Source organism: Pipistrellus hanaki (genome assembly GCF_964339955.1).
Source record: "Pipistrellus hanaki genome assembly, chromosome: 19".
NCBI lineage: Eukaryota > Metazoa > Chordata > Mammalia > Chiroptera > Vespertilionidae > Pipistrellus > Pipistrellus hanaki.
Window position 1 is genome coordinate 6,811,126 of NC_140521.1, and position 27,869 is coordinate 6,838,994.

A 27,869-nucleotide genomic window follows, 5' to 3' on the forward strand; every position below is an offset into this window, starting at 1 on the left:
AAGTCACTATTTTCAGCACTGGGAGGGTCTGGGGCTCCAAGCCGAGACTTTAGTGAGTGGTCCTGCCCAGGACCCCAGGCTTTCTTTCTCCGGGCGAACCCTCCCCGTCCTCACCCCTGGAAACCCCCCCGGAAACCGGTTGCCTCTCTTTCCTGGGATCCCGCACTGAGGATTGTGAACCAGCCGCAGCCCCTTTAAGAGTGGTTTCGGGAGGAGCCCAGGGGCGGGGAGAATGCGGGGGCGCACCGGGCCGGCCAATCCGGGGGCGTGCCGGGCCGGGCCGGCCAATCCGGGGGCGGGACCGGCGCGGGGGCTAAAGGGGTGCGCCCCCGGGTCTCGGGCCGCCGGGCTGTCCCCGCCTCCTTCCATCCGAGCCCCGTGCTCCCGAGGCCGCGCCGCCCGCAGACAAAGCCCCGCCGCCGCCGCCGCCCGGAGCGCGGTCCCGGGCCATGGCCGATCCACTGCCCGGCCCCGCGCCTCCCGTCCCGCCGCCGCCGCCCTAGGCCGCGCCGCCAGGTAGGGCCAGCGGGGCGGGGGGGACCGGCTCGGGCCGCCGTGGGCCCCGGGGAGACCTGTGCTGGGGATCTGCCTGTTTGCGATTCCACATCAGGAGTCATTCCACATCAGGGCGAGCTCGGCAGGTGAGGTACGTGCCCTTGACTGGAATCGAACCGGGATCCTGCAGTCCGCTCTCCGTCCCCCAGACCCCCCATAAGGGCCCTCTGCTGCTGGGGGGACTCGGGACGAGCCCTCCACTTGGCACCCACATCTCTCTGTTGACCGCCAATCTGGGGCTCTGGCTGTCTTTTAGGAAACTCAAGAGCGCTCCCCACAGGGCACACCAAGGGACGGAGGGCTGCGGGGGGCAGCCAGACCCGGAGATCCAGCCTCCAGGATGGGCAGCGGGGCTGCCTCTAGCCTGGGGCAGGCTCCTGGCGTCCCCGCGGTCCCCGCTTCGGGGCTCCCAGCACCCTTTTTGCCTGTACCCGCCACACCCTCTCCCCCGTACACACTGCTGGGGGACACCTGTGGCAGCTGGACTCAACCCCAGGACCTGTGGGGCGGCTTCTTTCCTCGAATGGAGTGCCCAAATGCCATGCCTCAGTTTCTCCAGCGGCCAGGCTTCCGGGCCAGCGGTGTCCCTGGAGACCTTGAGCTAACTTGTCTTTTGGATAGCTCCCCTGAGTGCTCACTGCCTGCTAAGCATTTTGCAAAATGGCACTTCAGGACAGTTTATTCAACTTCAGGACCATTTATTCAACCCTCCCCAGGGGGGATGGGTGTTCCGTTCTCGTTTTATAGGTGAGGCTTTTGCCCTGCAGCTGTCTGCCAGGCCAGGGGGTTGAGTCAGCAGCAATGTCTATATGGACTCTGAACTTTTTAGAAAAGACAGGAGTGTGGGAGATAAACCGGAACTGCATTCCTGCAGTTTCTGCCCCACCGCCGCCCTGGTTCTCGCTGGGGCTGGAAGCAGGGGCCGTGGGCAGAGTGGGGCCCGTGTCACGGTGACCTTGGGCCGGGCCGGGCCCCATTTTGGGCAGTGAGAGGAGGAGAGCTGCTGAGGGTGAGGGAAGTTGTTTTATCGTTGGCTTTCATGGAGTGGGGAGACCCAGGAACAGCCTCTGTGAGCCTTAGGCTAGAGCAGTGGTCGGCAAACTGCGGCTCTCGAGCCACAGTCAGCTCGTCGCTCACTCTGTTGACCGATGAGTTTGCCGACCACTGACCTAGACTCTCGATTCCAATAATTACAGGCTGTTGTTGTTCCTTGTGATTAAGCCCCTAACCCAGTGGTGGGCAAACTCAGTCAATAGAGTGGCAGGCATACCGTGGCGGCTGGTGAGCCGCAGTTTGCCTACCGCTGGGCTAGAGCATGGGATTCTGGGCACAGTGTTGTACCTTTGGGCAAGTCACTTAACCTCTCTGTGTCTCAGTTTCCACACCTATTAATGTGGGATGGGAACAGACACTTTCTCAACGGGGCTGTGGAGAGATTTAAGATGACTGTTTGCCTCATTCTCTAGGTACTTGAGCACCAACTATGTGCTAGGCACTGGAATTCAGACAAAAACAAAACAAACACAACAAGCCCTGCCCACCTAGAACAGGCAAAAATGACCCAGGTAATTTCAGGTTGGGGCACAAGAGAGTGACAGGAAAGTCTCTTATGCAGGGCGGTCAGGGAGGAGGTGATGAGATGAAACTGGAGGGCGGGTCAGCCATGAGATGGTCGGGGAAGGGGAAGGGCACCAGGCAGAGGGAACAGCCAGGGCAGAGGCATGGGGTGGGACTGTGCTTGATGTGTTTGAGGAGCAGCACGGAGTCCACGGTGGCTGAAGCTGAGTGAGCAAGAGGGACAGAGGTAGGGAAGGGAACGTGGAGGCCATGGGAAGGACTGGATTTTATACGGAGAGAAGCAGGGAGTCCTGGGAGGGTGTGGAGTGGTGGAGGGATATGGCTGTATTTAGCTTTAAACAGGATCTCTCTGTGGGGAAAGGATTTCAATGGGATCGTTTCAATGGGGCTTGGGAAGGAGTTTGGCTCTTACCCTGAAGAACATGGACAGGGGAGAGGCGAGGGTAGAGGCAGGGAGACCAATGAAAAGGCTACAGGGGCTGTCGAGGGAGTGACGATGGGGGCCTAGAATGGGGAGGTGCAGTGGGTAGAGATTAGGCCGCTGATTTGGAAGAGGTTGGAGGGAGATCAGTTGGACTTGATGAGTGGTCAGAATGGGGGGAGAGGGTGGAAGGGGAGAAGCCAAAGGCCATTTGCCGAGACAGAGTGCCGAGGGGAGCCTCTGGGGAGGTGAGAAGAACAAGAGCTACCACTGCTGAGCACGTACTGCATGCTCAGCACCAGGCTCAGCAGCGTCTGGGTAATCGCTGTGTTAATGTCACAAAAATCCTGACTTTGGTGCTTTTATGGCCCTATTTTACAGATGTGGAAATAGAGGTCCAGAGAGGCTTAACGCTTGCCTGAGGTCACACAGCCTGGACACTACGGAGCTGACATTTGAACCCGGAGAAGAGCACGCTGAGAGCAGACTGGGCAGAGGCAGGGAGGGAGCCGTGGCCTGAGAGGTAGGAGGGACACGGGACAAATAGGGTGGGGGGGTGCACGAGGAGTTGGGCTGTTGAGGAAAATGCATGAGTCTTATTTTGAAGAGAAGGAAACTGAGGCTCAGAGAAGGGCAGCCCGCGTCTGAAGTCACACAGGAAAGGGAGCTAGAGCTTTCTGGGCCTCTGGCCTTGGCCAGGCTGCTAGGTCAGGACAGTCTCACCTTAGCCTTGAAATCACAGCCTGTGGCACCTCTTCCAGGAAGCCAGCCTTGACCGCCTAGGGAAGTAGGTGCTCCTAGGCCCGTGGTCGGCAAACTGCGGCTCGCGAGCCACATGTGGCTCTTTGGCCCCTTGAGTGTGGCTCTTCCACAAAATACCACGGCCTGGGCGAGTCTATGTTGAAGAAGTGGCGTTAGAAGAAGTTTAAAAAATTTGGCTCTCAAAAGAAATCTCGATCGTCGCACTGTTGCTCTTTGGCCCTGGGGACTGATGAGTCTGCCGACCACGGGCCTGGGTGATTCGGTTGGGAGCAGGTTGGGTTGAACTGCTCTCAGGAGAACCGCCACCCACACCTCCTTCCTCCAGGCCCCGAGGAGAGCACTGCCCAGGCTGCGGAATAAACATTAATTGAGCACCTACTGCATTCCAGGGACTTCACATACGTCGTCTCTTGAAAAAATGCAGCTATTGTCCTATGCAGAGTGAGGCTGTGAGAGCAGGAGCAGCAGGCAGGTCCTCACAGTGGCTGCGGAAAATCCCAAAGGAAGGTTGTGGTCGCATTAGGGGCCCAGGGGTCACCTCCCGGTGAATCCTGCCCGGCCAGCGCTGCCCCTCAGGCGCTCCTCAGGGAGGGGGGTTAAATCACTGAGCCTTTGAGTCCACAATGCTCTCCTCCCACCCGCTTCCCGTAACTGTGGGCCAAGCTCAGGGACCTTTTCCTGGATTTTTTTCACCACAATCTTTTCTGTCCTTCTGCCTGCTCCCGCCGCCTCTCCCCTCCCTCCTCCTGCTCTAGCTCCATCGGCCTCCTGGCTGCTCCTCAAGCACTTCGGGATCTTTGCCCTTGCTGTTCCCTCTGCCTGGCTGCCCCGGGGCTCCCGCCCTCCCCTCCTTCAGGTGTCTGCTCCAATGTCCCTTCTCAGGACGGCCTTCCCCCCCAGGAGAATCAAACACTCCTCTGGTCCTCACACTCCTGACCCCGTCTCCACATTGGGTTTTCTCAGCGCCCAGAACCAGACCCCCGGGCAGACTCTGTTAGTTTTCTTCCCCCTTCACTTGCCACTAGCATGTCAGCACCACGAGGGCAGGGACCCTCTTCGTCTTGTTTACTGATGGAGTCATCCAGGTGTTGAGAACAGCGCCCGGCACACAGTGGGAGCTTAATACATGTTTGCCAAACGAAGTCCCTACACGCCTCTGGAATAGGCCCTGTTTGTGTCCTTATGGCCTGGACAGGCAGATCAGAGCTGAGCTAGGACATCAAAACTGGGACCTGAGAGGGACCACAAAAAAGGCCAGCCCATCTGGTCCCCGGGGAGGCGGCCTGGGTTTGAATTTCACTCCACCCGCCCGCCTTGCTTGGTGACCTTGGGTGCATGACTCACCTCTCGGCCTCGTTTTCCCATCTGTCGAATGGGACTCAGGCCAGTCCCTGCCGGCCGAGGTCTGTTGCAAGATGAGTTAAGATGCATAAGATGCTTGGAATGCAGTAGGGACCCCCAACATTATTTTGGGGAGGAGAACGCAGGAGGGCTGAGCCTGGCTCCGGGGCCGGGGTTTGAGCAGATCCAAGTCCTGCGAGCTGTGTGAGCCTGGGCAGGACGCTTCCACTGTCTGAGCCTCAGTTTCCTTTTTGGTGAGAGAGGGGTGTTGAGGGCTGTGATGCCGCCGGAGGGTGGCTGGGAGGTCAGGACGGGGCGCGGGGTGGCCCGGCGGCGGCGGCCGCGTGGGTGACAGCGGACCCGGCGTGGGGCAGGCCCCGGGCTCCCCGCAGGCCGCCATGAAGCTGAACGAGCGCAGCCTGGCCTTCTACGCGACCTGCGACGCCCCGGTGGACAACGCGGGCTTCCTGTTCAAGAAGGGCGGCCGGCACGCCGCCTACCACCGGCGCTGGTTCGTGCTGCGCGGGAACATGCTCTTCTACTTCGAGGACGCGGCCAGCCGGGAGCCCGTGGGCGTCATCATCCTGGAGGGCTGCACGGTGGAGCTGGTGGAGGCCACCGAGGAGTTCACCTTCGCCGTGCGCTTCGCCGAGGCCCGGGCCCGCACCTACGTGCTGGCCGCCGAGAGCCAGGCCGCCATGGAGGGCTGGGTGAAGGCCCTGTCGCGGGCCAGCTTCGACTACCTGCGGCTGGTGGTGCGGGAGCTGGAGCAGCAGCTGGCGGCCATGCGGGCGGGGGGCTGCCCGCCGCCGCCGCGCCGGCCCCGCGCCCTCCCGCCCAAGGAGAACGGCTGTGCGGTCTGGAGCGCCGAGCCCCCCGCTGCCTCGCCGGGCACCTCTGCGGGCACCTCCGCGGGCGCCCGGTCTGGCCCTGAGCGCCCCCCGCTGCCACCCCGCCGGCGGGCCTCGGCGCCCAACGGGCCTCTGGACTCGGCCTCCTTCCACCAGCTGCACGAGTGGTACGGGCGGGAGGTCCGGGCGCTGAGGAGCCAGTGGCTCAGGAGCCGGGACCCGACGGACAGACTTCTGGAGCTGTAAGCAGGCTCCGACGGGCCCAGCCCTGAGACTGGGGAGCCCAGTCCTGAGGGAGATCACAGTTAAGTCCCAAGGGAAACTGAGGCCCCTGCGAGGGATGTAAGCGCAGAGAAGGTGCTGGAATCCGAAGGGCGTTTAGGACTCAGAGGGGGTCACTGTGCCTCATGCTGAGGAGAATCCTGGGCCTGGCTACACCTCAGGACGCCTGAGGGCTGGTTCTGAAGGAACTCTAGCCCCAGGCCCAGCCCGAATCACCAGTGAAGGCCTGCTGCTGGCATCAGGTCCTGTGGCCCGAAGGCAAATGCCCAGTCAGCCCTCGTCCCTGACGGGGCCTCAGCACGGACAGAGAAGGCTCGGTGCCACGCCTCGCCTGGGTCTGTCCTCCTTTAGCTCCTGAGAAGCTGGCCTGGCTCCAGGCCGCCCGCCCGCCCGCCTCCAGAGGCAGCAGGTGCAGAAGGTGCAGCAGGTTTTGATGCGTAACCGGATGGGTGAGATCACCCGGTCCCCAGGAGCGGGGCGGAGGCAGGGCTTTGTCCTGGGCCTCAGCCAGACCTTGAGGTGGTGCTCCTGGTGCAGTAGCGACCCTCTGGCCTGGGGCCGTGCCTGTGTTGGTGTGGTGGCTCTCACTGGCCCTCCAGACAGTCCTTAGCCACATCCCCCGCCTCCTCTCCCAGAGCCAGCTCTCCCTCCCCCGTCCTGGGACAAGGCCTCTCGAGAGCTCGCCTGACCTGGGCCGTCTGGCTGGGCAGCCCTGGCTGGAGCTGACTTGGCAGCAGGTTTCACTAGGGAGGGGCGGACTCACTGCCCGGAAAGGGCCCCGGCGCAGACCGAGAGGGGCAGAGAAGCCGCTGGGAAGCTGAATCCCCTCCCCTGTCACAGTCCAGGCCCCCTCCACCTCCATATTCCGACGGGGAGGCTGACTGCTGTTTCACTGTTGTCATCAGCACAGTGGCTGTTCTTCATCCGGGGAGACTCTCAGGGGCTGGGTCACCCCTGGGCCCTCAAGCTGGTCATGTTTGCAGTCCTCAGTGCCCCACACTGGGGACCCCCTGAGGACACCCTCCCCCCAACTCTATTCTCCAGGGGGGCCAGGAGGCCCTTTCCTGCTGCCTTCAGAGGCCCTGGGGCTCGGGGGAGAATGTGTGTCTACAATCACCAGCTCACTGCTGGCTCAGTGGACTGGGGCTTCCGTTTTAATTTAATTTTTAATACCCAGGTGTTGTTTTTTTTTTAGCAACAACACTTAGCATTTCCATTACTTCTGTTTCTTGTTGGCTGGTGGGAACAGGGCGCCTGGCTCTCAGCGTGGCTGGGGTGGGGGTGCCAGAGGGCAGTTGGCAGCCCAGGGAGAGAGCCAGGAGTCTTGGCTGGAGACAGAGGCATCTCAAGAATCTCACCCAGGGCCAGCTCTGAGCTGTGGCAGGTGCCTCTGGGCCTTGGTACGTTTCCTGTTCCGCTCTCTCCCAAGTCCTGAGCAGTAGGGGTGGGGATGGCGGCTCTTGTCCTTCGAGCCCGTGTCCTGGCCACACCGGCTGGCAGGATGAGATGCTGGCCCCAGTCCTGACGCAGGTTTACAAGCTCTAAAGGTACAGAGCCCCCGGTCTCCCTGGGGGCCAGTGGTTATCCCCCCCACTCTGCTCCCCATCCTGAAAGCACAAGATCCGGTCAGAGTTGGGGTGGGGGGAGGGAGATATCACAAAGAGTAAAATGAAATAAAACTTTGTCAAGTAATGGCTGGTTGCATCATTTTCCCCATCAAAATCCTGGATTGGTTTGCCTGGCAGAGCCAGGAATAGGCACTACAGGACATTGGACCAGTGTGGCGTGCACCCCCCTCCCCCCCTATGGCAGGCGCTCTGCCAGGCACATTCTCACAACCTTTTATGGCGGGTTCTGGCCCCATTTTACAGATGAGGAAACTGAGGCTCACAGAGGCTAAGAAAACGACCAGTTCCCACAGCTGGAAAGTGTAGAGCAGGGATGTAACTAACCTCTGGAATCCTGTGGAGGAACGGCAGGGCCTTCCAGAGCACTCCCGGGAAATGGAGTCGCAAAGTTCCTTCTCAGGGGAGAGAAAGAAGAGGGAAAGGCGAGGGTCTGAGAGTCAACTGCGGGCTGAAGGCCAGACTGTGGGGAGGGCAAGTCAGGATAGCAAAAGGAAGAGTCAAAGCCTGGCTCTTATTGGTCCGCTCCTGGGCTGCCTGGGGGCCTATGGTCAGGATCTGGCACAAACACCGGTAGTGTCTGCCATGCTCCAGGGTGGGCGGTGGGGGCTCTCATGCTGTCTGCTCTCTACCTCAGACTCGCCGAGTGTCTGCTGGGCTAACTGGGAGATTCACAGATGGGAGGGGCTGGCCAAGGTCACCAGCACGGTGGACTGGGCCCTAGGTCCTCCTGATGTGGATTCAGAGCTTGGGTCACATGCCTTGCCATCCTGGAAAAATCCCGCGCGCGTTCAGGAAGATGTGGCTTTAGGATGAGCAACTGACACGAAACACGTTAAGGTCGGGGACTCACGTCCCTCGTGAGCACCGAGGGCTGCTGAGTAATTCCTCCCCCTCCCCTGGGACCACAGCTGACAGCCGGGCCTGGGGAAGTGGCTCCCCACACGGGCTGAGTCAGAGCCCGGGCTGTGGCACTTGTGACCACAGCCACCACAGGGCACAGGCGGGGGAGCCCGAGACAGCTAGCTCCGAGAGAGGGTCGCCTGCTCGACTTCTTAGGACTGGAGAAATGGAGGGGAGGAGGGAGGCAGGACAGGTTGGTCAATACCTAGGTGGTGTGTATCCACCTGCTGATCGGTCAGTGTTTCGTCTTGACCCAGGGGACGTGTCTAAGGAGCACGACAGAGTCTAGAAAACTGTCCACCTCATCAGCCTTTGGGGGGATCCTGCATGATCAGAAGCAACAGTCTGAGAAGCCACTTGGATTAGTCCATTCCAATCAGGTGTGCTGCTCCCATCTGACGCGGAGGAATCAGCTAACCTCCAGCGGCCAAGGAATGGCTGTGTGACCCAGTTCTGACCATTGTGATGATGGCGGAAAGGGCTTCTAAAAGAGACACAATGAAGAGCTGGTCCTTGTTTTCTGGGAGTGAAGCTCTGTCTGGTGCCCGGAGCCATGGCAGCTATCTTGTGATCATGAAATAGGACACTCTAAGGAAAATATCCTTGAACTTCTGAATCAACCTCACCTCTGGACGGTCTGGTAATTCGAGGTAATAAAATAGCCGTTTTGAAGCTTTAAGGGAGACGGTGTTTTTCTGTTGTTGTTATCTGCAGCCAGAGGCTTCCTATCAGATAAGGTTGAGTGACTGTGCAGCTCCCTCTAAGGAGGCATGGCTATGGTTGACCAACTTCAGAGCTGCTCTTGGCTCAGTGGGGTGGAGAGGGGGGCTGGGGTGGGACTCCCCGGAACAGCAAAGGGGTCACTGCTGCTCCTCACCTCCCTGGAGGCCTTCCATCTCCCGTTTCAACCGCGTGAACACACACTGAACAGCAGCGCTCCCCGCGCTCACTTCCGGCCCTCCACGCGCGCGTTCCCACACGAGGCTGCTTTGTTCCTACGCTGGGGCTGATCTGGTGCCAACTGTCCCCTCTTCCCGGTCCCTCCCCAGATCACCTTACTTTACCTTCTACAAACGGCCCTGTTACTTGTCCCAAGTTCTAAAACGGCTGCATCCAAAACGAAACTTCCAGTGCAGTAAAACAATCAGCTGCTTAAGCCCAGCTGCAGATTTTGCATTTTCCGAGGAAGAGTTTTTAAAAGGTGGGGCCATCGGCTGGTTTTGTCTTAGGATTTCTTAGCTCCCTGTGCCCATCCTTGGGGATGTGGCTGTGGCTGCCCCTGCCGGGCGCAGCTCGGAAAGCACTTGGGCATTGGGGCCATGGCCACTGCCCTCTATTCATTGTCCAGGGGCACTGTTGTCACTGCTCTTCTCCCTGTGGGCTGAGATATCCCAGGCCTCCAGACTGCACTGGTGAGCAGGGACTATGCCCACCTCCCGGGTGCCCCCAGGGCCCGGCACAGTGCCCAGCACAGAGACATCAATCACTGTGTCCTCTGTCCCTCAGCTCATGTGATCCTTTCCTCCCTGTCTACAGCTACTTGGGCAGGAATCGGTCCCAAGACTCAAGCTGAGCAACCAGGGTCCTGGGGATTTTGAACTGGGGGGAATGGATTAAGGTAGGCCTGAGACGACCCTAGAGAGAGAACGAACAGATCGAGGTGGACTGTGCGGTCCCCGGGGCCTGGTGGAACACTTGCCTTTGGATTTCTCCGGGATTCCCAATCACCGGTTCGGATAGCTTTAAGTGGATCACAATTTCCTTCAACCCAATAGTTCTTGACTACGCCACAACATCAGTGAATGTTTGTTGCATCCTTCCCAGAGCCTCGAACACCCACCCAGTGGGGCCAGATAAAATGAGTTACACCTGCCTCCCATTTACTGAGACCCATGATGTCTAGTCACTTGAGATTCTTCTTAAAATTGCAGATCCCCGGCTTGCCTGGCTCTAGGAATTCTGGGTCAGTAGGTTGGTTTGGGGCCCAGGAAGCTGCTTTTTTGTGTAGGAAACAAGTTTTTAGGATAGACCACAAATTAAGAAATGCTCATGAAATCCTCAAAGAAACTTACCAGGCATCTGAAATGCCCTTGGATGATCCCTGACTCCTGGTGTTCACGTACTAATGTAGTCCCCTCCCACCCTGCACGGCAGGCCTGTGTGGCCACGAGGGTTCTGTGGAGGCCGCAGTGGGCTTCCGACTCCAGGTCACAGAGCACGCTGCAGCCTCCGCCTGGCTCCCTCTGAACTGCCACAGGCAGCCCTGTGGAGGGGCCCGCTTGCAGCCAGCCAGAGAGGGTTCCATCTTGGAGGCACATCCTCCAGCCCTAGGCCTGGCCTCAGCCCTAGATGACAGAAAGATCCAGTGAAGCCACTCCCAATTTCCTAACCCCCGGCGAGATCTTAAAAGTCGCTCACTGTTTTAGGGCACTGAGTTCCGGCAGTTATTTGTTATGCAGCAATAGATGCCAAGTACAGGGAGATAACTATTATGATCAGATCCATTTTACAGATAAGGAAACTGAGTCTCATTGAAGGACTGCAGATTACAAGATCGTGGCGTCAAACCCAGGGCGGGCTGAGTTCAAAGCCAGTGCTTTTAACAACTACACCCTTGGAGGCTGAAGGAGGTCGCACAAAGCATTAAAGAGATCAATGGTTTAATCCCACTCATTACGGCAGATGGGAAGACCACCAGGGTGAGGAGTCACCTTGGCCAAAGACCCTTGGTACCCACTGCTCTTGGGTTTAGGCGGGGGGGGGGAGCTCTGGCCTCCTGGGTGCCTGCACAGGCAGCCCAGCTTCTGGAGCCACACACATCCTGTTCCTTGGATAGGGAGCCTTTAGAGTAGGGGTGTCGAACTCAATCAGAGAAGGGGCCAAAATCTAAAATCCAGCCTAAATCGCGGGCCGAATGGTTTACTGAACAGTCATAAACTGACAATGTCATAAACTGACAGCGGAGTGCAGTGATGACAGCGCGGTGTGGGCCACATTGCAAGGCCTGGCGGGCTGGATTTGGCCCGCGGCCTTGTGTTTGACACATGTGCTTTAGAACGACCTCTAGCTAGCTACCCCAGTGGTTGAGCCAGTGAGAGTTCTGCTTTTTCATTCACTAGGAGGGATGGGAGCAGAGCTGCTGACACAATGCAAGTTGCTTAGGAGTGAAAGGAGGGCAGGGATGTGTGGAGGCTTCTAAGGAAAGTAACCTCACAGGGTGATCTGATCACAAATTCCTAACTGGCAAGTCATGGTGGGTAGTCATGCCCCAGGCATGGCATGTAACTCCTTTAGTAAAAGCTTATCTTTGCCTCAAGCAAGCCCTGTCCATTGTTTCTGTACACCTAGGTTAACACGTCTTTGAAATAGCTGACATATTAACTCTCAAGAGAGCATAGAATCTAAAGTATCCTGTAATCCATTCCCTTCCTTTCTCCCACCTCCCTGCACATTTCTTCCTTCATTTCAAATGCAGAAAAGAAGCTGCAAAACTTTTATTCTCTGAAGCACTGGAAATCTTGTTCCCTGGCATATGTCGTCAGTGTGGCTCCAACTCATGAGCACTCTCTACAGGCTGCCCTGGCGGGTGGCTCAGTGGGTTGGAGTGTCATCCCAATGCGCCAAAGCTGGGGGTTCAGTCTCTGGTCCAGGCACACACAGAAAGCAGCCGGTGAGAGCATGGGAGGGTGGAACACAAATCTCTCTCTCTCTCTGCCCCCCTTTCTCTTTCTTTCGGAAATCAATAAAAATTATAAGAAAAATTCTCTACAAATTTGGTTGTTTCTTACATTGACAAATAAGCAGCCAGGACCACAGAAGCCTGGAGGTCAAGGCCTGTAGGGGGAATGGGCCCTGCCACTCCCCTCTGGCCCACTGTCTCCCTAGGCACATGAAACCTCTTCCCCTCTTAAAAGTGCAAGTCTGACCACAGCAACTTCCTGCCTCAAATCTTCACGGCTCCCCAGTGCCCTCAGGAAAAAGGCACACTTCCCACCATGCCCCCAGGGATCTGGCCCTGTCCTCCTTCCCTTTCCCATCTCAAACTGCACCCTCCTTTACACTCTTTCCCCAAGCTCTGTGTCCGCCCCGCACGTTGCCCGCTACTCCTTGTGCCCTCCTTTCTCTTCTCCTCTAACTCCTACTGTCTTTCAGATGTCAGGAGAGATGTCCCCTCCTCCAGGAAGCCTTCCTGGACCCCACTACTCATTTTCTCATTGTCCCCAGTGTTTCTGAGCACATTGTAGGTGCTCCTGAAATACCTATCACCTGATAGATAATTGCCAAATTGTCCCTAAATCAGCTCTCTGCTCTTCCCTGTCCCGGTGTAAACCTGCCTCCGCCTGCAAGGCCTTTCCTATATTCTCATTCCTCTCCGGTCTCTCCACTCCCTGCTCTCCCATGGCCCCTAGGTCAGAATTCCACATTTCGGTGTTTCTGCTATATTTTCCACATCAGATGGGCCGCAGCTGCAGACACAACGTTAATACCAAAGCCAATGGCCTAGGACAGTGGTCGGCAAACTCATTAGTCAACAGAGCCAAATATCAACAGGATGACGATTGAAATTTCTTTTGAGAGCCAAATTTTTTAAACTTAAACTTCTTCTAATGCCACTTCTTCAAAATAGACTCACCCAGGCCGTGGTATTTTTGTCAAAGGGCCAAAGAGCTGCATCTGGCTCTTGAGCCGCAGTTTGCCGACCACGGACCTAGGAGCACCTACTTCCATAGGTTCTTAGTTGGCATGTGTGTTCAGATATACACCTCCCCCCTGCCCCACCTACGCCCTAGGGCCACATCCTGGGCATTTCTAACTTCTGACCTTCTCTAGAGCTATGAACCAAGGGTCCAAGGGGCCCGCTGGCTTTACTTCATTTGAATTGTTTCAACCACGATAGAAAGGTGCCTCTATCATTTCCCCACTTCCCAGCTGGGAAAACAGGCACAGAGCAGTTCTGGCCTTTGCCAAGGTCACACAACTCCAAAAGACAGAGCTGGGGTTGAAACCAGGTGGCCTGACTTTACGCCCTGAACTCTGGACGGTCATACTTCTCCCCTCCAGCTCTGACTGGGGCTGGGCCCGCCTGTACTGTCATCCTCAATGGCTAGCTTGGGACTTCCAGGGCCAATGGGGCTTTGCCTCTAACTGTAGCTACCCTCCCCAGCTTGATGGGATACTCAGGCCTCCCAGGGGGTGTCCTGCTGGGTTTGGAACAATTAGTCATCCTAACCAAAGGGGAGGTAATTAATCATCTAATTCCCTCTGCAAGGATGTGTGGAAAAAGTGGGCCACTTGGAAGGTTTCCAGTCAAAGAGGAAAGATCTGTCTCGGGATGCCATGAGGTCTGGGCTCACGGGTGAGCAATGTTCAGTGCTACTTTGGGGACTCTCCTGACATTACTGGTTTGGAAAAAACAAACCTTCTGCAGCTTGATGCACAGAGACTCATCCTCATGGGTTGAAAGAACCCAATCCCCACTCCTGGTGACACGGAGCCCTGACATTCCACACACGGTTCTGTGTGTCTTACATGCGTGATTATTCCTCATGACTTCCTGAGCTGGCCGTTGCAGCACTCCCATTTTACAGCTGGGGAAACTGAGGTCCTAATTATACAGCGGGGAAGGGGCGATGCTGGCCTCAGGAGGCCGGGGGCACCTGCCACTCACACGCCTAGAAAATGGTTGGTTTTAGGGCCATGGCCGTGGCCACTGATTTGGGGGCAGGGCATGATCTTGGCTCCTGAGCCCTAGGCTTCCACCCTGCTGGATGGAAAAAATTCCAATTCTTCCATCTTCCTTTGCATGAGCCCATAGCACAACTGCCCAACGAGATACCCACCGGACCCAGACAGGTAGCAGAGGTGAGGACTGAGGTAAATCATGGACATATGTCCTGCTGAAAGGGAGTAGCCACTCAGCTGGCTGTTGTCACATCGGAAGGTTGGCCTGATCTTAATATTGTTTTCCATGGAAGCTGGTAATCTCAATATTTTATATAACACTCCCCCATATTTTAATGGTGGTAAACTAATTAAAAACAGTTTTTAAAAACACCATTTTGTAAAATGCCGAGGCGGGCCAGATCTGACCCCCAACTCCAGAACAAAGCAAGCAGGACACCCAGACCTCATTATACAATTCTGTATTGAGCGACGCATTTACAGAACGTGTTCCTTTTTTAAAACTTTAAACAAAGTTCATCAATTTCTCATAGAAACGGTTTTGTGTTTTTGTTTTGTTTTGTTTTCACCGTGATAGGACAAAGCTGTTCACGGGTCCTCTAGCTTTAAGTACAACAGGATTTCCATGTTCAAAAGACTATACTAAGTGCTTAATCAAATCCCGTCACACAAAAGCCAGATTTCATTTTCTAAGGATCGTAGTCTGCGTATAAGCCTGAATTTCAATGGTGTGTGGGTTTCAGCAGTAAAAAGTGGTGTGTCCCCCCATGGCGTCTTAATTGTGACAGGGCAGTGGTGACTAAAAGGAGCTGTTTTATTTGTTCCAGATTTGATGACTCTGAAAATTGGTCACTGTTTTTCTATTGTCAAAATATAAAAATACCTTCATCTGGATAAAAATGTATACAGTGGAAAACTCTTCAATGCATAGCCTGGGTGTACGGAAAAGACTTTCCTGAAGGGTTTGCGCTGTTCTTCATTGACTGGCGTGGAGGCTGCAGCCTGGGCTGGGTGCATGAGAGTTGAGATTTCTGGAACGGCCCTCAATCGTCCCCTTCTGGTCATCAGGTTTCACTGGCCTGGTTTCAAAATGCTTTCAGCATCCTTGAAACCCCCGTCAGCCATCTCTCTCCCTGGCAATGGATTGGCACCGATTATGGCTCCCTTTTCTTCAGCATTCTGGATTCAGGTAGGGAGGTACCCAACTCAGCCTTCCCATGGAGTTGAAAAAGGGTAAGAAATAAAATCAGGAGAGAGATTCAACAACTAATATTGTGGCTGTTCCATCCAGACTGGGGACTCTCCCTCTAGGAACCATCAAGATGCTGGAGGAATGGCTTCTGAATTGGAGAGTTGAGTCTTTGCTCCCCAAAAGGTGGTGTGGAGGAAGGCAGGAGGGTGGATGTGGAGACTGGGCTACGGTGGTCATGCTGCAGCAAACTCAACCTTCTCGCTTGTTCTGCATCAACTCGGAGTTGCAGACACCTCCCAGAAGTAGCACTGGGGTCCACTGAGAGATGGCGAGAAGGGGAACTGGGGTCTCTGGTGTGATGAATCTACTTTTTGGTGCTGAGAGCTGAGCTGAGTGCTTGTGGGGTGACCAATGCTGTTGTTTCCTTAAAACACAAAAAGGGGAAGATGGCAGCCACTGTCTTACTCTGGAAAAGAGCGGGGGAGACTTCCTGACTGTGGCCGTGACTCAGGTTGAGGAATGGGGTCACCCTGGCTCAAGCGCCACCCTCCAATCGCCTGCCTCCATAGGATCCGGAAACACATTCTGTCTACGACGGACGAGCTGGTCGTTCGACCTCTGCGGGCCCAGAGGTTTCTGACTACTAGGAGTGCAGGCAGTTCACTGTGTACCACGTTACATCGGAGATAGGACAGCCGGCCACAGCCCACATCTCGACGTTTACAATGGCACGGCATTGTGTGCTAGCAAGGTTGCAACACGGACTACCAGAATGAAACACGTCCTCAACAGCATCGAGGTTTTCATTTAGAGTCTTTTGGACTTTCTCTTTCCAGCACGGTTTCTGGGCGGGCAGGAGCAGTGCGCTGTGTCTCATAGACAGACGTGGGGGAAAACCGCGGTTCAAAGGTTATCTAAATTTTGGTCAGTCTTAATAGTGTTTTGTGATGGCTTTGAACAATTGTCTTCTTTTAATCTCATCTAGTGGCAAAAGTGACACAACTTCAGTGTATACTTCGCAACAGTTGTGACAGCATCCTGATTTTATAACTCTCTATAATATCAAAACAGCATCGGCTGGGAATAAATTCCAAAGGATCCTTTATTAAAATATCTAAAAGAGGTCTATAAATATTTATTTTTCTAAAAGAGTTTGGAGTTTCCAGGTGAAAAGGTGGCGCCACTTTGCTTCTGCCTCCCGCAGAGGCCGGAGTGGAGAAGAGGGCGCTCCCCGGGGCGGGAGTGCCAAGAGGAGGAGGCGGTGGCATCTGCCCACCTGCTCACTCACAACTTACAGAACTGGGATTACAACCGAGAACCTAGGTGGCTAACAGTGCTGTCCACGTTTTGGTGACCGAGTCCCCCCTCCTCCTGTGCCCTGCCCTGTCCGGGAGAGAGAGTGGGAGTGAGCATGGCCCCTCGCCCTCGCCTTCAGAACTCCCACTCCAGAGCCTCCTCCCGGTTGGCAGCCCTCTCCAGCCGGTAGATGATGCTGTTCAGGTTGGCCATCTTCTCGTGCCGCCGCTGCAAGTTGGGGTTCACCTTGGCACTGGGGTGCAAGGCCCCAGCCGTGTCAGCAGTGGGGCTGGCGCTCGGCACTTTGGCAGGAGGGGCGCCGGGTGGGGATGGGGAGATGGGAGCGGAGGAGGAGGGAACAGGTGACACGGACATCATGAGGCCTGGTGAGGAGGCAGCCGAGGGCGAGTTCAGGGACACCTCCAGGCTGCAGCGCGAGGACTCTGAGGCTGACTTAAAACTGAGGGGGTCCAGGTGGAGCTGCTCTCCAGCCCTGCTCTCCTGGGGGGCCTGCAGCAAGGGGCAGTCTGGGGCAGGCCCGCTTGGAGGAAGAGGTCCTGGGGCCACTTTTGGGAGTCTGTCATTACCCAAAGGGTCTGGATGCATCTCTTTGGGAGAGCCATGGCCTTTGTCCTGTTCCCCCGAGTCCTGGAGCTGGCTGCCAGCCTCTTCCTCAGCATCGTCCTCAGTCTGTTCTTGCTTGATCGTCACCGGGGCCGGGTCCTGGGCAGTCAGGGGAGTGATGTTCTCCTCAGGGCCCTCCTGGAGCTCAAGTTCCTTCACCGTAGGCTTCTGGTCCTCAGCCTCAGAGTCGGGGCTCTGTGGGGTGGGGTCTGAGTGGGAGTGGCCTGGTGGTAGGATGCCAGTACCCCCACTGGGGTCGAGATCTGGTTCATCTTGGGTCCCCTCCACCAACATCTCCCGGCGCATCCGGGACCTGGGGCAGAGATGACGGTGAGCGAGGAGATGGAGGGGGAACCGGCTAACCCTGAACTCACTCCGCCCACTTCCCTGGGGCTCAGCAGGCACTAAGACCCTTCACATGCAGCATCTTAGTAAGTCCCCTCCACAACCGTGCAAGGTGGGTGCTGTTATTATCCCTGCTTCACGGAGGACAAAACAAGGCCCAGAGCTGAGTGACCTGCCCAGTAAGTGGCAGGGCCAATTCTTAACCTCAGGACTGTTGGATTCCAAAGACTGTGATCTAGACCTGCACTATCCAGAATAGCAGCCACTGTGGCTCTTGAGCCCTTGAAATGTAGCTAGTGAGAATTGGGAAGATTTTGTAAGCTTAATACAAAAAAATGAAAAGTAAAAGAGCTCATTAATTAAGTTTTTATATTGGTTAAAATGGTTATATTGATATATATTGGACTAAGTAAAATATACTACTATAATTAATTTTATGTTTCTTTTATTATTTGTAAATGTGGCTACTTGAACATTTTAAATGACATATGTGGCTTGCATTATATTTCTATTGGACAGTGCCGTTCTACAGCATTTCTCAAAGTCAGACCCAGATCTAGTTTGTGGCAACAACTCCCTGCCTCATTCCTGAAGGGACTCTTTGACGTCAGCCCAGAAGGGGAAACTGAGGCACAGAGAGTCACTTGTCCAGATCACCATGGAATACAGAGGCAGAGCTGGCTCTGGAGTCTGGGTACCCAGAATTTTAGTCCAGAACCCATTTTCTCTTCAATAGCCTCCCTGTTTAGTGAGAAAAACAGTCTCATGCATCATGTTTCAGAGCATTGGAAGGGCGAGGCACGGGTCTAAGCCCATTAATTATTTTCCTAATAGCAAATGAGGTCCAGGGAGGTCAAATGACTCATCTAAGGTAATCAAACAATAGAACTTCCTCAGCTTCATCAATGCTGCAGCCTTCTGCCCATTTGTATTAATAATAAAGTACATTATTGATATGTAATATAACAGTTGTAATTATTATAAATATAATAATGGCTGCTTATATGTACCGGGCACCAGGCCAACTACTTTTTTGCAGATTATCTCATTTATTTTTCATAATAACCTTGTGAGGGGACATTGTCATTCCCATCAATAAACGAGACAGGGCTCAGAGAGGCACAAGGCTAGCCATGACCAGTCAGAAAGTAAAACAGTTGGGCTTTGAACCTGAAAGTCTTGCTACGCTCTCCTGCTCCTTGGCTCCCTGCCCCGGTGGGCGGGGCCCCATTCCCGGATCCTGGGCGTAAGAGGGACTGTGAGGGGTCATCTGGTTCACTTCCTGTTCACTCCCCCGTCCCTGCACAAAGGCGGCCTTGTCCACTTTACAGTGACTCTGCCATCTCTCAGCCCTGCTGGCAGGAAAAGCCGAAGGGACCGGGAGCAGCCATAGTAGTTCCCAGTGAAGTAGGATTTGAGGGAGGTTTAGGATGGCTCGATGGCTGCAGCTCCATCATGAGCACTTCTAAACTGCAGATCAAATATAAATATGAAGCTAAGAATCATTCACACGATACTGTAAGCTAGTCTTTGCAAGCCCCAACTCCCAAATGTATAACTGGGGCCATCCTGGGAATTTTTCCTCAAAACATCCTGTTGTTTGCCTTTCTCAGAGCTCATTGCAGTTTGCAATGATCCATTAATATTAGTGCTTGCTTAACAGTGATCTTTTCTGGTGGTCTGCAGGAGATGCTAAGGGTGAGGACTTTGTCTTGTTCTCTTCAGTGCGTGGTACAGAGTAGGTGCTTGGTAAACATTTGTCAAATGAAATAATGTATTCTTCTATACCTACAACTTTTTGAGAGTGGTTGTTTTGGGAAGTGCAATTCTCTTTGCTTTTGGGGGCAAACTCCTATTCATCCTTTCAAACCCAGTCCTCTTCGGCCAAGTCTTCACCAGGAGGCAGAAGGCCTTTCCCCTCAGCCCCTATTCCTTCCTGTTTCACAGCACTTGTGAGGTTGTAGAAATGACCTCATTCATGACTTTAAGCTCCCTACGGGGAGGAATGTTGGCTTTGAACACGTTTCTCCAGACCCTGGCTTACTGTACACACGTGGCAAGTATTTGTTGAATGAACATCCTGGGTAATAATGGAGTGCTCAGTTCCTGTGGGGAACAAAAGGGGCTTGGATATCCTTCCAGAGAGAGAAGGAGCATGTGCAGCTTTAAGAACCTATTTCATTTGATGTCTGGCAAGGTGTGGGTCTGAGACAGACAATAAGCAATATTTCACCATGTTTACACTTCAAGCGGCTCATATGATCCCTGTTTCAGCATTGTTGGCATTTGGTTCCTTATCTGTAAAACAGGGATGAGACTCAAGAACACACAGCCAAGGCGGGCCTTGAATTCAGTGTGTGATGCCCATGCCTGGGCCGTGGAGAGAGATTTCAAGTGTTTCCCCCTTCCAGCCTCCTCCTTCCTCTCCTCCCTTGGGGAACAAGAGACCTTCTTTCTGCCCCGAGAACACGCAGGCAGACTCTCCTCTCTGGCACCACATGGACACCGGAGACAGTTCCCTCTCAGGAAGCCTGGCAGGGGCACCTCAGACATGGCCCCTTAAATCCCATTAAGCCTTCTCCACAGGGCTCTCAGCCAGCTTGATGATGCCCCTCTGCACTCTCCTTGAACCTGTCAGATCTGGTCAACACCCCGACAGACTTGCAGGAAGCCCAGCCCACTGCAGGTCAGTGACTCCAACACTGGGGCTTGTGATTGGGAGGAGGCAGCCCCTGGAGACCCAGAGGATGCCAGAAGCTTCCCTCTGGTCTCGGGAGTGGGAGGGGCCAAGACCCTTAGTCAGGGATCCAACATGAGGCTCAGTGGGAAGTTAGGTTCCTCAGACCTGTGCCCCCAGCACTATTCCCTGGCAGGCACTGAGTAAGCTGTAATGAAGATAGTGATAATAGTAACATTGACATCCACTACATCCTATGTGCCAGGTATTTTATGTAAATATGTTAGCCCACTGAATCCTCAGGACAACTCTGTGAAGTAGATCCCATCATGGTCCCCATTTTACAAGTTAGAAGACTGAGGTTCAGGGAGGTGAAATGACTTGCCCAGGGTCTCACTGCTAGAAATGGTGAAGCTAGGATTTACATCCAGGTTTATCTACAAATCTAAACACCCATGCAATACCGTCTCCCCATCTCGCAGAGGCCATCCATGCTGGGATCCCCCCAGGCCCTGGGATGGGGAAGGGGGTCCTGAGAGATCCTGCCCATTACCCAAGCCCGTTCTCCCTAGTCGTCCCACCTGTAGTTGTGGAACCAGTTGATGACGGTGTTGGTCTTGAGGTTGAGCTGAAAGGAGAGGAGCTCGATGGTCTGCTGGGAGGGGTAGGGCTCCAGCTGGTAGGCCTTCCTCAAGGCCTCCTTCTCCTCGGGTGCCAGCACCACTCGGGGCTTCTTGATTTGCAGGAGGCTCAGGTCCTGGGGCTGCAGGCAGGGGCTGGGGCACTCGGAGTGGGTGGCTGGAGACTCACTGTCTGAACCGGTGCTGATGAGGCCGTACCTGCGCTTCAGGTAAGCTGGGGTGGGAAGGGAGGAAGGGAGGGCTGAGAGGGGCCTGACCCGAGGCTCATCAATACCGCCCCTCCCATCCTCCAGGGGCAGCAGGGGCTAGGAACGCAGTAAATGCATCTCAACCTCAAATCATCAAAATGTGGGGGGCGGGGAGGAAGCCCACTGGAGAATGGAGGATGCCAGAAGGGTCTCATTAAATCCTCACAGCAATGCCCTGCAGTAGATGCTCCCTGAATTAATTTCAGAAGAAGTAGAATGAGGCACAGAGAGGGGAAGCAACTTGCTAAAAAGGTCTCACAGCCAGGAAATAGAAACATCAACGACGACAGAGAATCATGGATCGGCTGCTTCCTGCGCACCCCACAATGGGGATTGAGCCTGAAACCTGGGCATGTGCCCTGACTGGGAATCGAACCCTGACCTTCCGGCCACCCCAGAAGTCTTGTTGGCTGGGTCAATTCTTGTGTTGTTTTTGCGGTAATCGGCACAAGGGAAATCTATCTATATATTATATATTAGGAGCTGATGTAGAGGACAGAGAGAGGATCAGAGAGGGGGTGTTTTTAGGAACATGCAAAGAGGTTGGGAAAAATTTTGAAGTAGCTACGGGTGTGTGGAAGGAAACTGAGAGAGGTGGGGACTGGAATTCTCATGGGAGAAGGATTAGGTATTTTCACTGCTTCAATGACACTGTGGGATTCCTGTTGCTTGCTGTCCCACACCAGGCTGAGGCTCGGCCACTGCGGCCCTGGGCTAGGTGGGTTACAACCAGAGAGGGCTCCAGGGGCAAAACCCGAGGCCAGACCCAGAGCACCCAGTGCTCACCTTTCTTCTCCAGCTTCTTCATGTCCCTCAGCTTGTCCACGTTGTGGGGGTCACTGAGCCACAGCTGCATGCGCACAAAGGGCTCCCGCCCCTTCAGGCTGAGCTTGTGCCAGGGTTTGGGCCGGGACAGCAGGTCGGACACAGAGCCCTGCGTCAGGCCCAGGATGCTCTCCCCGAATAGCCGCTGCCCTGGGGATGGGGACAGGGGCAACTGTCACCCCAGGCCTGGCAGAGGTGCTCTCAGGAGACAAGAAATGGGAGAGGCAGAGGGGAGAACCCAGGATGTCTCCACTAACTCAGACCCAGTGTGGATCTAGAGGGGACCTTTCGGCAAAATAGAAGATGGGGTTGGGGGGAGGGGAGGCACGGCACGGACCAGACAGCTACCAACAAAACTGCTTTCATACTTTAGATTTTCTTTACTCCTAGGAGATCCCTGAAGTTGTCTGCACACTTCATGTGTATAATTAATATCACCTTGTTAGAATAATCTGACAGATTCTAGCAAAACTTCAATGTGCAAACCCTCTGACCGAAAACTACCACTGGATCTACCCTCCCGCCGTACTTGCCCAAGGGCACAAAGATGCATCTGGACATAGTTTCAGAGGCAAGAGGAAATTAGAAACAACAAAAAAAATGCCCATCGGTTGGGTAAAAAATGTAGGCCATCCATGGCCTAAAACACTTTACAACAGTGCAAAAAAATGCAGGCAGCCTAATTCTTCTACAAGAAGGATGTCCACGATGTGAATTTTTAAAAAGCAACCTGGCCCTCACCGGTTTGGCTCAGTGGATAGAGCGTCGGCCTGTGGACCGAAAGGTCCCAGGTTCAATTCCGATACCTTGGTTGTGGGCACATCCCCAGTAGGCGGGAGTGTGCAGGAGGCAACTGATGGATGTTTCTCTCCTATCGATGTTTCTAACTCTCTATCCCTCTCCCTTCTTCTCTGTAAAAAAAAAAAATCAATAAAATTTATTTTTTAAAAAGCAAGCTGGTTTTCTCAGTGGTTAGAGTGTCAGCCTGTGGACCAAGGGGTCTTGGGTTTGATTCCTGGCTAAGACCATTGTTGCAGGTTCAATCCCTGGCCCCAGTTGGAATTCGAGAAGGAAGCAACCACTCAATATGTCTCTCTCACGAAGTTTGTCCCCCCTGCCCTTCAATTCTCTCTAAAAAAAAATCAATGGGGAAAAAATGTCCTCAGGTGAGGATTAAAAACATTCTTTAAAAAGTAAGCTGTAGGGCAGTATGTGTATGTTGTGTAATTACATCTATATAGACAAAAAGAAACTAGTGTACATATATTCTTATATGTGTTCAGAAAAGTAGCAAAGATATATAAAAACTGGATTCTGATTGGGAGGCTTGGGGGGTTGTTATTTATTTATTTTTCAACTTATCTTAATAAGTTCTCTAGGAACCCGAGTCAGAGTTAGATGCCTCCTAGAGAGTCTTGGGTGCTCTAGGACTGCTGGGCAACTGTTGGCCGGACCCCAGTGCCCTGCGATCTCACTGTGGGGACTTTTCTCAGGAAGAGCAGGACCTAACCGGGGTGGGAGGCAGCATCCCCAGTTCCACCCCCCCTTACCTAGGTTGTTGTCTGTGAGAACCTCCTTGACCCTCTTGGTGATGGAGTAGGTGTCCAGCTCGGGGGACATGGCCACCATCTCCTGGATGCCCCCTGTGGCCTGGCTGCCTGAGCACATCTTCCCGCTCAGTGAGGAGCTGGATCGCCCCTCTGGCTGCTGGTTCTCCTTGCTGCTCTCCAACACCAGGCTCAAGGGCTCCTGGAAGCTCTTCTCAGGCTCCGTGGGGCTAAGGGGTGGAGACGGTGAGGATCTGGGCTCGGTGGGACTGGCTGCGGGCCAGAGACGGAGAAGGTGGTTACTGCATAGCCACACACAGTTTAGACAACAGTCTTGCTTGTTAGAGCCAAGAGTTGGCAATGATCCATTTTGCAACCACCGTAGTAATATCTCAGGCAGGGACCGTCCTGGATGGGAAAACTAGCAGATGAAAATTTACAGAGTCGCAAGGTATCTCCCCACAAAATACTTACTAGTTACAAAGAGATACCTGGCAGATACTACCTCAACCAAGTGATCAAAGGAAACACCACCACCCATCCTGGGTCAAATCAACAACGGGCGCCTCCTGATATGATGCGAAATGAGGACACAGCATTGCTTCTGTGATATTCCTGCTGAAAGTGTGCGCCCTGAATCTGATCACAAGGAAGCATCAGACAGCCGAACGGAGACAGTCTATAGAATAACCATAATGGTGGCCAGGGCAGCGGGGCCAGAGAGAGGCAGTAAAGCAGATGCACGTGCCATTGCAGAATGTAAGAGTGAGGAGTCTCCGTAGTTCTGGGGGCTGGTAGCACCCCTCAAAAGAGCCCCATGGGCACTCACCCTGTGAGGCGCTGGGCTGCTGGCCAATGGCCTGCCCAAGCTGGTCCGAGAGCCACAGCTGCATGCGGATGAAGGGCTCCCGCCCCTTCTGTGTCAGCTTGCTCCATGGCTTTGGCCGGGACAGCATGTCGCTCACACTGCCCTGGGACAGACCCAGCACCTGGGGATGGTGGCACAGGAAGGGGGGGGGGTCAGCGGGCCCCTGGGACATAGCCCACCCCCTCCCCCTCCCCTGAGACACTTAGGGATCACTGGTCACTCTGCTGCCTGAGAGCCCAGAGCTGTCCTCATGTGTTCTTCATTTCCCAGGTGTGCTTCTGTGTAGTACCCTCACCTTCAGTGCCCTCCCCGATTTCCCTACATGTAAAAATCCTACCTAGCTGTTAAGACCCCTCAAGTGCCCCCTCCTCCAGGAGGCCTTCCTGTGCTCCACTTAGGTTTCTCACTTCTCCCTCCTCGGCTTGTTTGCCTGCTCCTCTGCTATGGGTAAAGGTAATGTTAAAAAACTACTTTATCACTGGCACTGTGGGGGCACCAACCAATCAGGAGGCCCCTGTAGTGGCTGGACCAGTGGAGGGATGGAGGGTCCTGGAGGAGGGGGGCTAAGTGGCTATTCCTAGCAGGGTGGAAGTGTTTTACTACCTTAACAACCACAGAACTGAATGCCAGCCTTTCCCATGACCCTTTCCCACAGAGCCCAGGGACAGCTAGATATAGAACAGGAGGCCTGGTGCACGAAATTTGTGCACTCTGGTGGTGGTGGTGGGGGTAGTCCCTTAGCCCAGCCTGTGTGCTCTTGCAGTTGGACAACCTTAGTGCTGTGCAGAGGTGAGAGAGGTTCCCACCACGGCCATTGTGCTCGCCAGCTGTGAGCCTGGATTCTGGCTGAGCAGTGCTCCCAGTGGGAGCGCACTGACCACCAGGAGGCAGCTCCTGTATTGAGTGTCTGCCCCCTGGTGGTCAGTGTGCATCATAGTGACCAGACTTTCTGCTGTTCGGTCTATTTGCATATTAGGCTTTTATTATATAGGATTAGCTTTTGAGGGGTCACAAGAACCTGGGTTTGAATCTTGCTTCTTTCCAGACCATGGGCACTTGGGGCTGGATCGTCGGGTCATTCTCTTTCCCTGGGTCCCATGGCCCTGAGCCTCCTGCCCTACCTGCTCCCCTGCCCTGTCTTCACCTTCTCCCCAAAGATCCTCTGGCAGATTCCATTCTTGGCTAGCTTCTCCTTGACCTGACGCGTCAGCTCCAGTGTGTCCACCTCACGGTACATGTAGAGCTCATACTGCTCCGGGGTCAGGGGTGGCACGGTGGGCTTCAGTGTGCGGGGCACATATGTTGGGTAGTAGGCCAGCCGCCCGCTGCAGCCTGACTCAGAGACGCCCCCCTCGGCTTTGAGCTCACCCAACTTTGGGGGCTCATCCTCACCCCCAGCCACTTCATCTTCAGGGATTGTGGGAGCCTCATCCCCACGGGGCCAGGCCCGTCCATTGGGTTGGCCAGAGTAGCTGGAGGAGGAGGAGAGTGAGGGTGAGACGGAGGTGTAGGGGTGGCTGAGCAGGCCACGGTCCGAGGCCCAGTGCTGATCAAAGTAGCCAGCATCACCGATCTCTGACTTGACCTTCCGGATAATGCTCTGCACGAAGGCGGCCGGAGACAGGACAGTGAGGGAAGTCTGTGTGGCACTGCTGCTGGTCCCCCCACCGCCACTGCTACCACTGCTGTCCTCTTGCTTGACGTAGGTCGGAGCCCCATTCTGGCTCATAGCTGCCAGTGAGGGCCGCTCTGGGGGTGAAGAAGGTACTGAGCGACCCCGGGGTCCTGCCTCCATCTCCAGTAGGGCCTGCTGCTGTGCTTGCATCTCCCGGCGTGCCTGTTCCAGAATGTTCTTGATGGCATCTTCTGAGGTACTGGCAGAGGCTGTGCCATTGGTGATGTTCAATGGGGCTGTCAAGTTCTTGGGCTCACCTGTGGGGTGGATGACAGGGTGGTCAGAGGCCAGTCATTAGGACATGGCACAAAGGGCAAAGATGGTCACAGAGTTGGTATTTATGCTGCAAAATGTTGGAGGTAATTTGTGTCCACCAATTGGGGATTGATTAAGTAAATTATGGTCCAACTGTTTGGCAGACTATTGGGCTGCCATTAAAAATCATGTAAACAGTCAGATTTTAGCATATATGAAGAAAGTATTCATGTGGATAATGTGATATAAAAAAGGACTTGTCTCTTACATATGCTATGAACCATCTACACAAATATTCAAAGACAAGGAAAATAATATAGCACATAAAATAGAGGCTGCTTCATTTGTTCTAACTGCAAAATAATGGCATGAACCCAACTGCCGGTGGAGGAGAGAATGGATAATAGTGGCATGACCACACAACAGAATACTATACAGCAATGAAAAAGGAAGTTTCATGCAAAACCACACATAAATCTTAATATAATTTTGAAGAGAACAGCAAGTCCCAGAAGGTGATACACAGTATAATCGCTTTCTATAAAGCTCCAAAAAAAATAAAAATAAATAATATATTATTTGATAAAAAATCTTTTTAGTAAGAAGTAAATGAAAAAGAACAATAGAACAGTGCTTCTCTCAGGCCTCTGAGTGGCTTTTCCCACTCTGGGTCTCCCCACCCTGGGCCAAACCAGATCAACACATCCCTTTCTCTATTCTCTTGTTCTCTAGTCTCCACCCATGTGGATCCTACAGTCCCATTAAAAATAATTTATGTTGCTTTTCTGATTAAAAGGTAATAGCAATGGAATATTATTCAGCCATAAAAAGGAATGAATTAGAGCTACTTGCTACAACATGGATGAACCTCAAAAACATGCTGAGTAAAAGCTGCCAGACACAAAAAGCCACACATTGTATGCTTTCCATTCATACATAGGTAGAGCCATAGAGACTTCCTCGTTCCCCAACTACTGGAAACTTCGGTTGTTTCTCCTTTGTCATTGTTGTGACAAAGATAAAAGAAAAGCTTGTATATAAATCTCTGTGCCCAATCTGGGTGGGCATTGCAGGTTCCTAGTAGGGTAAACCAGGCCAAGGGGAGGACACTTGGGAAACTCATGGCTCCCAGCAGCAAGTTGAAGCTTGGAAATCAGGTCACTTACTCTGAGTCACCACCAGGGGGCAGAAGACACTGCAAAAGTGGGAGTGCTCAAACCTGTTCTAAGTAAGCAACTGTCTTAGGACTTCAGGGATGCAACTGGGTCCCTAGCTGCAAGAAGCCCCAAACCAGTGAGCGGGACAGCCACATCAGCTGAGTCATTTGTAACATAAGCAAATACAATAATAGAGATATAATGACAGTATTAATGGTAACAATGGCTAACCTTTCAGAGGCACCTTCTACATGCCAGGTCCCAGGTTGAGTGTTTGCCAGGATTAATCTAATTTGATCCTCACATAACCTTAAGGAGTATTAACACTACCCTCATTTTTTTTTTAAAATATATTTTTATTGATTTTGTACAGAGCGGAAGGGAGAGAGATAGAGAGTTAGAAACATCGATGAGAGAGAGTCATCGATCAGCTTCCTCTTGCACACCCCCTACTGGGGATATGCCCGCAACCAAGGTACATGCCCTTGACTGGAATCGAACCCGGGACCCTTCAGTCCC

At 53.9% G+C, this 27,869-nt stretch overlaps 2 protein-coding genes across 13 annotated transcripts in view; one reads left to right on the forward strand and one right to left on the reverse strand.

The window, feature by feature from the left end:
• Positions 1-316: 316 nt before the first annotated feature.
• PHETA1 (PH domain containing endocytic trafficking adaptor 1) lies at positions 317-8,988 on the forward strand. 4 transcript variants are annotated; one of them, XM_084868086.1, is made up of 4 exons: positions 317-516; positions 2,022-2,120; positions 2,936-3,077; positions 5,032-8,988. In XM_084868086.1, exon 4 carries the CDS (start codon positions 5,056-5,058, stop codon positions 5,752-5,754), a length of 699 nt encoding a protein of 232 aa, XP_084724212.1. In that variant the 5' UTR covers positions 317-516; positions 2,022-2,120; positions 2,936-3,077; positions 5,032-5,055; the 3' UTR covers positions 5,755-8,988. The 4 variants fall into 4 exon arrangements, with proteins under 4 accessions (XP_084724212.1, XP_084724215.1, XP_084724214.1 ...); XM_084868087.1 differs by lacking the exon at positions 317-516 and adding an exon at positions 626-646; XM_084868089.1 differs by lacking the exon at positions 2,022-2,120 and having other exon boundaries at positions 317-646.
• Positions 8,989-14,294: 5,306 nt separating this feature from the next.
• The window catches only part of CUX2 (cut like homeobox 2), a 188,746-nt gene continuing 175,171 nt past the window's right edge, over positions 14,295-27,869 (reverse strand). For 6 of the 9 annotated variants that reach the window (XM_084867981.1, XM_084867976.1, XM_084867983.1 and 3 more), the window contains 6 exons: positions 25,408-26,195; positions 24,225-24,384; positions 23,399-23,668; positions 21,810-21,998; positions 20,716-20,989; positions 14,296-17,425 (listed from right to left, as the gene is read on the reverse strand). In XM_084867981.1, the coding sequence (XP_084724107.1) occupies positions 16,624-17,425; positions 20,716-20,989; positions 21,810-21,998; positions 23,399-23,668; positions 24,225-24,384; positions 25,408-26,195 (2,483 nt within the window). In that variant the 3' untranslated portion in view covers positions 14,296-16,623. Of the gene's footprint in view, positions 17,426-20,715; positions 20,990-21,809; positions 21,999-23,398; positions 23,669-24,224; positions 24,385-25,407; positions 26,196-27,869 lie in introns of all 9 variants that reach the window. The other 3 variants (XM_084867979.1, XM_084867980.1, XM_084867978.1) reach the window with 1 other exon arrangement.

Excerpts from the sequence above, each read along its gene's own strand:
- PHETA1 (XM_084868089.1), top strand. The coding sequence starts at position 5,056 with ATGAAGCTGAACGAGCGCAGCCTGGCCTTCTACGCGACCTGCGACGCC.